Source organism: Microtus oregoni, unplaced genomic scaffold (genome assembly GCF_018167655.1).
Source record: "Microtus oregoni isolate MIOR12 unplaced genomic scaffold, Mior012 000037F_ref0000500, whole genome shotgun sequence".
NCBI lineage: Eukaryota > Metazoa > Chordata > Mammalia > Rodentia > Cricetidae > Microtus > Microtus oregoni.
The window spans coordinates 23,895,970-23,907,984 of NW_024543096.1; the positions used below are offsets into that span (position 1 = coordinate 23,895,970).

The window sequence follows — 12,015 nt, forward strand, 5'->3', positions numbered from 1 at the left end:
GAGGTTTTAATGCGCTCCATCCATCTCATGCCAATCCGCTTTGCCAGAGTCCGGGTCACGGTGCTTGAGACCTTGGCCGGGGCGCTGCGCTCTGTGGCCTCCTGCATCACCCTCGCAGGTGCACTTGTGCCTTTTTCCGGCCGATGCTATTTTTCTTGCAGGCTCTCACCTGCAGAACTATTATTACTTGCTTGTTGCTGCATGTTGCTGATTCATACCCATAGGAAAAAGTAATTTCGTCTTCAACACCTCTTCCCTGTCATTTAAGGCATATGGAAATGAAAGGCAGATTTTGGCATCTGCTCTCCGCTATAACTCTGAGGCCACAATACAGATTCATTAAAAATGAAGATGCAAGCGCTGTTTTATTTTACTTCTATTTATAGCTAGAACCATACCAAAGCCCGCTTGCAGGATACCTTTGTGCCTTTCAAATCCCAAACCATATTCCAAGAAAGGATACACATTTCATGTTTGAATTGGCAATAATGTGGCATTCATGTACATACAATGTTTTAAATAAAGATGTTTCACGCATGTTTTATTTCTGACACCTCCTGATCTCACAGATTTTAGGTTACAGCACAGGCAAATCCTCCTGAAGATGTTTTCAGGGCCTTTCCCCTTCCTTGGGAAGCATGGAATTTTTATTTTTATTTTTTGTTTCTTTTAACTTAAACGTGTGCTCTCGTTGCCAGGAGGTCTGCCAAGTGCAAGGCCAAGCCTGCGGGAGGTGGTGGTGGGGAGCAGAGCTGGGCAGACTCAGAGAGCTGAAGAGAACCGATTGAAGCCCTTTTGCTTTGTCATTCCTCACGGGTCATTTCCCCCCCTTCCTTCCCGTTTTATAACCGAGGACAAGTGCGACCTACTTATTTCCCAGAACGACTGAATCCCCAATGAGCAGGAACCTTGAGGGTCGCCTGAGCCAAACTCCCACCAGCGGATTCAGAAGCTCTCTTCTCCAGCGTCTTTCCCAGCGGCCCCTGAGCCCACAAACGAGGTTTTTGGAGTCAGGCAATTGCGGTTCTAGTATCCCGGGCAAGTCACCTAGCATTTCTGAGCCCCGGTCTCATCTGCTAAACGGTCCCGATAACAGCTAATTCGTAGGCTCGTGGGAACCAAATTAAGTACCTACTGTGTACACAATCAGCACTCAGGGCTGAATGGAGAGTAGCGAAGTGGTTTACTGGGACCTGAACCTATGCTTTCCTGAGAGACTCCGGGCAATACTTTTTCCACGGCACTGTACTGTCTTTCTCTCGCAACGTCTTAAAAACCACTGAAAAAGTATCTGTGGAGTGCTGCGCACGCTCTCTGGTAGACTGTAAACGATGTTATTCATAACAATACCTCGCGCAGTCGGTGCTCGCGAACTTACGGTCTGCTTTCACAAGAGGGGGAAAGTACCCTCGCCAACGTGTTCTCTCCTGATGACTAGCTGCAGGCGGGAGGAGGAGGAGGAGAGGCTTTGAAAGAGGTCTATTAGCGATGCGAATGTGAAGTCATCTGCCCTTGTGAGGAGCATAAAAAAATCTCAGGACCAATTAGGTAACAAGGCTGATCTAGTCCTGCTTTAGATCTTCCTGAGCTAGAAAACAGGAGCAGCAGAGTAAAGCAGCTCCGGAGAGAAGCCGTCGGGATCAGATGACTGTGGGTTTTGTCCCCAGGAAGGCAGTTATTTGCATATGGGTGAATTTTCACGCACCAACTGGAGTGGAGCCATAGTTTACCAGTACTTAATGGCAGGAATCTGGATGTGCTCACGGGCTGGAACCCAAACAAGTAGTTAGCCGTAGTCAGGGACGACTGAGTGTCTCCATGGGGAATGGGAAACCTGTAACAACAGAAACCCCTTCCTCGACTTCCTCACGGGACAATGTTCCCAGGTGGACAGCGCTCCAAAGTGACTTTAGGAACCGGAGAAAACAGAGCGTGCGCTTTTAATCCGTTTCGTTGTTTCTTTCGTTCAAGAAGGTGAAGGAACATACCTTTTTCTGTTAGGGGGGAAGGAAAATGGACTCTCTGAAAGGCAGCTCCCTCCGAAATGGATTTTTAAATCTCGGCCTCTGCTGACCGTGGTCCTAGCTTTATGTATGTAGGGGAATTAGGATTTTACACAGTTATCAGCTATTTTAAGCTAATATCCAAACAGATACACTTGTGACACCTCATGATTTCTCGGTATCTACAGGCAAAACTCCAAACAGGCCTTTCCCTTGGCTTGCTCTGCTTAAATCTACATTTCTGTCTGGCAGCAAACCTGAAAAAGGGGGCTGATGCAGGTAGGGCTGAGTGGGAAAAGGACCCATCAGGCAAGCAGAAGATGGTGGGGGTGGGGCTTCTGTGGGAATGTTCAAAGATTAGGAGATCTGCGCTGGAGGGAGCCCAAAAAAAAGCCCAGTTTGTGTCTCAGAGTCCAAATTTGGTTGATGTATTTTTGAAGCTTTTAAAGGTTAACTCACATGCTGTAATACATTATAGAAAGATACAAAGCTGAATTTTACTGAGCCAGTCAAGAGGCTGGCTTGAATCTGCTATTTAGAACCTAGAGAGACAGTACAATTTACATGTGTGAGAATGTGCGAATAATTTTACCTTCTGTTGTTTTTAAAAACCACCTTGGGCCATGGTTTTTAAATGGAGACACGAGAAGATCGGTTGGGGTTCCCATAGCAACACTGACTTATCTTAACTGCCCTGTTGTAGATAATACTTTCATGACGGTTTTGGCTTTTACATGTAGACTTTAATTATGAAATACAAGTGAGTTAAGAGTCTTGGGCGAATTCTGACTCTTCCATTTACTGATGTGTGCATATTTCAACAGAAACCTTGACAGCTGCACTTGTGAGGACCTACATCCAAAGACGAATTCATTCCCAAATCAAGACTGTGGTTTTCCTCCCCACTGATTATTGGCCTCACTCCTCTTTAGATGCCATAAGCAAGTCTTCAACAAATCTCTCTAAACATGTTTGTAAACCAGCAGTGCTTGGACCAGAGCTCCTGGAGACCAGCCCCTGGGCAGCGCTGCTGTGATAGCATGCCCTAGGCTCTTGATTTAAACTCCGATCTCACTTTAGAACCCCAAAGATTGGACTTGGGGAGGTCTCCTGGATTTCTCTGTCCCTCTTCTCGATGTGTCCACATTGAATAAGTCTCCTTCTCTGCTTTACTTTGGCTCTTTTAATTGACTTATTAAAGATGGGTAACCAGTCCTGACTTGGGGCACAAGTTGTGACCCCAAAGTTTGATAATACATCATGTATATATTCAGCAAGCACTGCATAGTGAGAGACTTGTTCTAGGAACTCTATTTTCACAAGGAGAATTAGCAAGCTAGCATATTTTCTTTCTGAAACAAGGGAACAGATACATTTCTAATTATTAGGAAAATTTTCTTGAATCTATGTGTTAGATCCTGTGATAAAATACCCTAGCAGTGGGTCTAGAAAGATGGCTTAGGGTTTAAGATCACTGGCTGCTCTTCCAGAAGATTCCCAGTGCTCACGTGACAGCTCTGTCATGTAGTAGTTTCCTTCTAGATGGAATCATTTCATATCCAAGAGTTAAGACAAAAAGTATACAACTCAAAATAGCTTTAGGAAGTCCCTAAAGCTGACTGGATTCGCTAGGCCCTTCCCTCCCAGAGTAAACAGTAAAGACAGGCCAAAACTCAAAGAAGCAGAGACCAGAGGAGCTGCCCGGAAGAGGCTCCAATCAACTGAGGCACCTGGAAAGGACACTCTCCATTGCTGAGCAGCCTGCAGGCTGTGCAGTGTGCTTCACGTTCCCAGCTTTGTGAGCTGTCACCCATGGTGGGCAGGCTTTGGTGAGCAGCTGTCCCTGAGACAGGTAAGCAACCCCTCACCCATATTTCTGTAAGTGACCCCAATAACACTCATTAGTTCACTAAGTTGGACTCTGGTGGTCTCCATACTTTATTCTGCCACAGGTTCCCCATCTGGTGTGAGGAGACGAGGGTGTACTGCCTCTTCCCAGGGAAGTCTGTCATACAACAGGCTCACACCCACCTACACCTCCAGGTCTGCAATGAACCTTTCTCTATTCTGACAATGAGCTCCCAAATCACAACACAGAGACTTATTGTGAATTATGAAAGTGCGGCCTTAGCTTAGGCTTGTTCCTAATTAGTTCTTATAACTTAAATCAACCCAATTCTTTGAATCTATGCTCTTTTATGTGGCTTGGTTACTTTTACTCTGTGCTGCCCATTCTGCTTCCTCTTTGTCTGTCTGGTGACTACCTCCTTCTTCTTCCCAGCATCCTGTGTGTCTGAAAATCCTGCCTAGCTATTGGCCATTCAGTTTTGTATTAAACCAATCAAAATGACACATCTTCACAGTGTACAAAAAGATTATTCCACAACAAACACCCTCTGCAAGCAGAGATACTGATGGCCTAGGCATGCACACGGTGCACAGACATACGTTCAGATAAAACCCATACCTATAAAATAAAATAAAACGAAGTACTCCAACAAAAGCAACTTAGGGGGGGGGACGGGTTTATTTTAGCTCACAAATCCAGATTAGAGTCCAGCAGGTTACAACAGGGTAGTCAAGAACAGGAAGCGGCTGGTCACATCCACAGTCAAGAGCAGAGAGAGAACGAGCCCAGGTGAGCCAGGGCTCAGCTCATTGCTTCCACTCTTCCTCGGTTCAGGGTCCCAGCCTAGGGAATGGCACTGCCTGCCACAGGCAGCTCTGCTCACATCAGGTGACATAATCAAGACAAACTCCCAGACAACTGACAATCTGGAGACACTTCCCAGGCAAGGCTAGACTGTGTCGAGCTGGCATGGAAACTGACATGTGTCTCAGCGATCTGCACATCTAAGAAGAGCCCGAAAGTGACTTGACAGGGGCCATGCTTCCCCATCTTTGGAAAGGAAGAGAAACCAAAATTGTATCTCAGACATTAGTATGGGGAGAGGGATAAAAAAAGGGGGGGGGGTTGGAGAAAATATATTTGACCAAAACAAAAAACAATAAACCTTCATCCTGGGCTTGCAAGTTCCCTAAAAGCAAGGCACTCTGCTCCCTGCTGCTGACTGACAGAGAGGGGAGTTCGACTCTTTGGGAGTACTTTACCACACCCAATAATAAAGAAGACAATTTTTCTACTTCTAAAAATATGGACAGGTTACATTTCCCAAAACTATATGCCTTATATCAGTAATTTAATTCAAAGGGAACGTGGCTAGATGAAACAAGATCAAACAAACATGCATTTCAAGTTTTGAAACAACAAGGGTCGGCCATCCTTCAGGTCACTTCTGGGCACTTAGAATGTCCTCAGAGCCCAGCCAGCAGAGCATCAGGGCCGCAGACGCTCTTCTCATCGGCTCTGCAAAGAAGCCAACATCTCACCCTGGTTTCATACCTTACCACGACACACAGCTCAGTCACGAGAAAGGGGTGAACATGCTAACTTCAGCTCCTCTGAGTCCAGGGCAATGGCTTCTGGAACTTTCCCTGGACCCACACTCGGTGCATCGCCACCTGCTTTTTCCTGTTAACTTGCAAGCGATGATCGACCAGATTTTGCTTTTCATATAATCCAGCCTCGCAGAACATGCGGTGGATTTCCCCTTTGAGACAAAAGTAGATGTCAAAGATCTAACACGTGATAGGGGAGAGGGGAGGTAAGGACCAGTAAGACACCATGGAGGACTGTTCATCTGAGTTGTTTATACCAAGAAGCACTACACAGCTGGGTGAAGAAAACCCACAAAACCAAGTGGGGCTCTCTTATGTCCCCCATACATTGCAAGTATGAACAGGCTTACAGGGCCAGCAGGATCAGGAGATTATCCTGAGTTGAGCTATGGCTGGAGCTTTCAGTATTTTAAAACGTGTCTCCTTCATGAGCCTTTGTTTTCCAACCCAAAATGACATATTACACAAGGTTCTTTAAGTTTGGGGAACTCCTTGGCTACAGGATCCACTTGGTGCTGTCAGAAGTACTTGTTTAAGTCAAGAAATTGACTAGTGAGAACTAATTTTCTTTAGACTTAGAAAAGTCCAATTTTCTCCCATGGCTGGGGCAGAATATCAATTCTTTCCATACCCAGGCTAACACTATCCCCAAACTGCACCCTGCACCGGCACTCTAGCATGATAGTGGAGCAAGCGGCCCTTTAGAAGGGATTTTAGCTGGAAGATTAGGAGGCAGAGGCCATCTGCATGCTTTTCTGCAGAACCACTGTGAGCACCAGGGAATGAAGACAGCGGTGTCGCCCTGAGTCCTCGTGTTCACAGCGTCTGAGGACCTCCCTGCAAACGATTATCTGAGGAGTCTCACAGCTCTTCATTGACCTGGGTGATAGAGCAGCATACCGCATACCTTTCGTAAAGAAATAGGCTCTGGTACCATCTCCTCGGACATAAAAATTTTCAGATAAACAACGCCCTAAAAAATAATAATAATAAATAAAAATTTGATAGTTCCTTAAAAAACAAGATAAACCAAAATGATTTGACATGAGATATTTTTATATTCTCAAAACACATTCAAATAACTGAGAACTGAGTATACTATTAGCTTTTAAAAGTTTATTTTTAGGGGCTGGAGAGATGGCTCAGAGGTTAAGAGCATTGCCTGCTCTTCCAAAGGTCCTGAGTTCAATTCCCAGCAACCACATGGTGGCTCACAACCATCTGTAATGGGGTCTTCTGGCCTGCAGGCATACACACTGACAGAATATTGTATACATAATAAATAAATAAATATTTAAAAAAAAGTTTATTTTTATTTATGTAAACATGTGTCTGTATATGGGTATACGCACATGTGTGTGGTTGCCTAACGACACCAGAAGAGGGGACTGGATCCCCGGAGCTGCAGTTATAGGTGAGCTGCCTGGTGTGGGTGCTGGTAACCAAACCCCTGTCTTCTTCAAGAGCACCTAACCACTGAGCAACCCCTCCAGCTCCTATTACCTTTTTTAAAACGCAGCTGAGCATTATCATATCTTCCAAGATCCCGAAATAATAGCATTCCCCCAGGCTTCAGCAGCCTGGACAGTCGGTCAACAACAGCTTGCATCCTTGGAAAACAAAGTGAGATACCTGCATGGAAACGTTTTATATGCTAGGGCCAACCTTCCTGTATGAAACGTTTTATACGCTAGGGTCAACCTTCCTGTATGGAAACCTTTCATACGCTAGGGTCAACCTTCCTGGAGACAGAATAACAAGATCTCAATAAGCCAAAGAAATCATACATGTAACAGAAAAGCAAAAGAAAACAAACCACAAAAATAAACAAACAAAAACCTAAAAAACAAAATAAAACAAAAAACAAACCCAAAAACAAAGTATCCAAAGGAACTGAATTCAGAAGTCTAGTGTTTCAAGAGCTAAACTGTAAGCGGAGACTGCTCGTTCATTTCCAGCCACCCAAACCCAAATAATCACACAGAAACTATATTAATTATAACATTGACCAATGGCTCAAGCGTATTTCTAAGTAGCCCTTATATCTTAAATTAAGCTATTTTTATTATTTGTATTTTACCATGAGGCTCATGGTTTGTTACCTCTTGGGCAACTACACGGCGTCTGTCTCTTCCAGCCTGGCTATACTCTGTCCTGCCACAGGCCAAAGCAGCCTAATTCACTAGCCAATAAAAGCAACACATATACAGAAGGACGTCCCACATCGCTGAACTCAGCTGGGAGCTTAAGAGCTTGACACCCTGTCAAAGCTGAACTGCAAACCACAAACCTGCGATCCCAGACTCTGGGGCTACAGCAGGAGGATCATGGGTTCCAGACCAGCCAAGGCTGGGGCCCAAGTACCAGGCGAGCCTCAGTCATACTGTGAGACCCTGTCTCAAACAAACTGAACAGACAACTCACCCACCCATCCACTAAGGTTTCAGCCATTAAATACAGTAGGAGATACAGGTTCATTTTCTGCGAAATAAAACAATATGCCAGAGCCACCCCAAATTTACATAGCTAAACACCTTTCCTCCATGTTAATTCATCTCCTGGATGGTCTGCCTTCCTGCCTGCCTCCCCACCTTCTGTGTGTGCATGTATAGTACTCATGAGAATGCACACACACGTCCACATATGTGTATAAGCCCACAGCTGACATTGTGCAGGGTCTCTCACCTAACAGCCACCTTGCTTTCAGGTCTTGTCTCTGCCTCCTGAATGCCATGATTATAGGCACATCTGTGGCTGTCTGGGTTTTCAGCTGGGTTCTCGGAATCTGAACTGGGTCCTCAGTCATTCTTGGCCTATTTCAACTGTACTCACATCCCAATTCCCAGCTCAATACCGGGAGGCTCTGTTTTATTCTTGTTAATTCCTCGTCCTGCTTCTGCAGCATGCAATCAAATATGACTCTTAAACCAAATCTTGATGTAGCTTTTGGGTTCTGCGTTTATGGTCTATGTTTTATGGGCCAGAAAGATTCGGGCCTTCTACCGATGCTGAGTGGCTGGCATTAGCTGCCCACAGAGCTCCACTGGACAGGACTCATGGAGCCCAGAGGGAATGACAATCGGGTACAGAACAATCGGTCACTGCCTGCTGACGTGGGGAAGGGAAATGGCAGCCTACACGGCAAGCCTTTGTTATCTCTTTTCTGTTTGTTTATTTGATATTGGCTTTTAAGACAGGGTCTTACACTGTAGTCCAAGGTGGTCTGGAACTTGCATTAGTCCTTCTGCCTCAGCCTCCTGAACAGTAAGCAGTGTTACACACTAAGCCACCACACCCAGATGTGCCTTTGCTTTATCTAAGCCAATTGAAGGTGCTGAGGTTTTCTTGTTTTGAAAAGACGAGGCTAGTTCAGATAATTTATAAATTCCTTTCATTTAGACAACATTCATGGCTGCCATGACGGTTCAGCTGGTAAAAGCATTTGCCACACTTGAGTTGCACTTGAGTTGGATCCCTCGGACCCATGTAAGTATGGAAGGGGAGAACTGAAAATACAGAGTAGTCCTCTGGCCTCCACATACATGCTGTGGAGCACACAGGACCACATACACACCACAGACACACAGACAGGCAGACAGACACACACACACAGGCACATATATGTAATTTAAAAATCTTATAAAACGACATTTAGTGGATTAGTGGGTGAAATCCAGCTTCTATATTATTATAAAGCAGCCAGGAGGTGGTGACGCACGCATTTAGGAGCCAGAGGCAGGCAAATCTCTGTGAGTTCAAGGCCAGCCAGGTCAGAGTGTGTTCCAGGACAGCCAGAGTAATACAGAGAAACCCTGTCTTGAAAAACAAAATGCAAACCAAAACAAAATAAGATTTAAAAAAACGGAAAGAAAGAAAAAGCAGAAAGGCAGAAAATAGAAGCTGCTATAAAATTAAGTCTGAACAGGGAGAAATGTGGCAGAAAGAGATCGCATGTTTAGGTGAAAAGCTCTTTTCAAAAACTGGAATATACGCTGAGGTATTCATGGCACTAACGTCCACACTACCAAGCTCCAGGGAAGCACGCAGGCTTACCGGTAGCCTGAGTGAGACCCTGAGCTCAAGAAAAAGAAGAAGAAGCATAAATACACGAAGGGAAAATGATTTTCTCTTTCATCTCAGGTCAGTCTCATGCCGTGCTTACATCCTTGCTCTCTGACAATAAAAAAAAATGTAAGTCTTAAAGAATATAATTTCAAGGTAAATGTATTATGTACAGAGCAAAATATCTGGAATTATTAGTAAAAAAAGAATGACATAAAAATGCAGGGAAAACAAACGATGCGCCCCACTCTGCAGCCACCGTGTAAAGCCTCACCTAACAGGGGCGCCTGTGCAGAGGGCAGGAGTGGGGGCTGCTCTCCTGACACTCCACGTCCTCTCAGGCTCCTGGGGACCACAGTGGGACCACACTGGGGACGCAGCAGAGAAGAGGAACAGGACAAAGCCCGCCTTGGCTGCTTTCCCTGGTGCTGTGATAACACACTTTGACAGGAGCAACTTCAGAGAGAGAGGGTTTATTCTGGATCATAGTGCAGGTTACAGACTACCATGGGGAAATCAAGGAGTCAGGAGCTTGACACGCTTGGTCACACCCTGTCCAGTCAGAAAGCAGAGAACCATGAAGCACGCTAGCGCTCAGCTCGCTGTCTTACATAGTCTGGAATTCACTGGCCACGGCCCCTCCCACGGTAAGACGGGCCACTCCAAGTAACCACATATGATGTATATGGTGCTGCAGATCAAACCAGGGGCTCTGCATGCTAGGCACTTTCCTGACAGGGCTACATTTCAGCCTTGGGGTTTCGGTTCTTTTTGAAACAGAGTCACAAAATACTGCATTCTGGAGCATAAATGGTCATTAGTTCTTTTCTTCTTCTTAGTTTTCTTCCTTCGAGGCAGAGCCTCACCTACTCCAGGATGGCCTCAAACTCACTTAAACTCGTGATCTTTTTACCTCCACCTCATGAAAGCTGGGACAACTAACACTTGCCACCACCCCTCCTGGGTAATTATAGATTCTGTCAAGTTTACAATTGATATTAATCATCAAGGCTCTGCTTTTTTTTTTTTTTTTTTTTTTTTTTTAGACAAGCTCTCACTATCCTGGACTGGCCTAGAACTCGCAGAGCTCTATCTGCCTCTCCATGTGCTGGGGTGCCCAACCCTTTCTTTCTTTTGTGCACTTCAGTTGATTGCTGTCCTTACCTGGCGCTGGGCAGAGCAAGAGGAAAGGAAAAGAGATAAAAACAGACAGACAACAAAAACTCCCCAGTTTGAGGACTCCCCGCTCTGCTTTCATTTCCAGGAGGTCGCTTACATTTCCTTTATTCGGTGACAGAAAGGCAGCTCTCTTCTGTCGTCTCCTAGGAGTTACTTCCATCATAGCTGCCACCCCCAGACTCAGGACCTAGCTGAATTACTGCCATTTCTTTGTGTCTGCTGCCAATGAGTTGCTCTTCTAGAATGCTCGTGGATGCACACTCACAGTTACAGTCCATAGTGACCCTGAAGACACTGCTGAAGACAATTTATTTTTATTGCCTCTCTTCGATTGGCTCACCTTACTATTATTTAGTTAAAATGCCTCAAGGTGCTGTTTCTTTGTGTTGTCCAGGTTGGTCTCAAACACCCGGGGCCCAGTGCCTTGTGCCTTAATCACCCGAGTAGCTGGCCCACAGGCACACACTGCTACACCCAGATCATTCTACCTTATTTTTAGATCATTTTCATATAGGCAAAAAGTTGTGCTGACATGATACATTTGAATTTTATATTAAACAGAGTGAATGCTTTATTATAAAGGTAATCATCCTAAGATATCTATTTCTCCTTCTTATTAACATTCAATTCAAATCACGATAAAATATATTATCAGAACAAATCTCAAATAGTCTTTCTACAGTCTTATTTAGAATCTATGCATTTCCTGTTTTAAGGACCCGCAAGAAATCTGGTTCTTCATCACCTACATCATCCTTCTAATTATTCCTCCACAGAAGCAACCCCAGCGCAGGCACTTGGGCTACTCCGCAACTGTGCCAACAGATGAGCACATGATCAGGAAAGAAAGACACTGCGGAACTCGAGAGGGAACCTAATCTATGCATCAGGTATAAATATAACTTCCTTTCTGATTGATTTGGGAATCAAATTTTCCCTCACTAAGTAATAAAGTGCTCTTCTACGGATGGGAACTGAAAAGCCAGCAAGGGGCCTAGCAGCTTAGCATGTAGGACTCATGTTTCTGTGGGAAGGGATTGCATTATCATGCAAAAGGGATCGGATGCAGATGTGCCCTCTTCTCGGGGGCTGTGAAGTCTCATAAAAGTACAAGTCCTGTGGTGGACATGGTGGTGCAGGCCTGTAATCTCAGCAGTGGGGAAGTTGAGGCAGGAGGGTCACTAGGAGTTTGAGATCAGTCTGGACTGGATAGAGAGTTCAAAGTCAGCATAGGCTACACAGGCTAAATCAAAAATGAAAACCAACATCATATATACGTAAGAACCTAAGTCATACTCAGGGGATCAGGGAC

General features: G+C 45.0%; 1 protein-coding gene across 1 annotated transcript in view; it reads right to left on the reverse strand.

Annotated features, from left to right (window-relative positions):
• Positions 1 to 4,524: 4,524 nt before the first annotated feature.
• Mettl8 (methyltransferase like 8) overlaps positions 4,525 to 12,015 on the reverse strand; it is a 74,320-nt gene continuing 66,829 nt past the window's right edge. The window contains 4 exon segments of the mRNA XM_041631561.1: positions 4,525 to 5,614; positions 6,370 to 6,393; positions 6,395 to 6,435; positions 6,966 to 7,072. Of these exon segments, the coding sequence (XP_041487495.1) occupies positions 5,429 to 5,614; positions 6,370 to 6,393; positions 6,395 to 6,435; positions 6,966 to 7,072 (358 nt within the window). The 3' untranslated portion in view covers positions 4,525 to 5,428.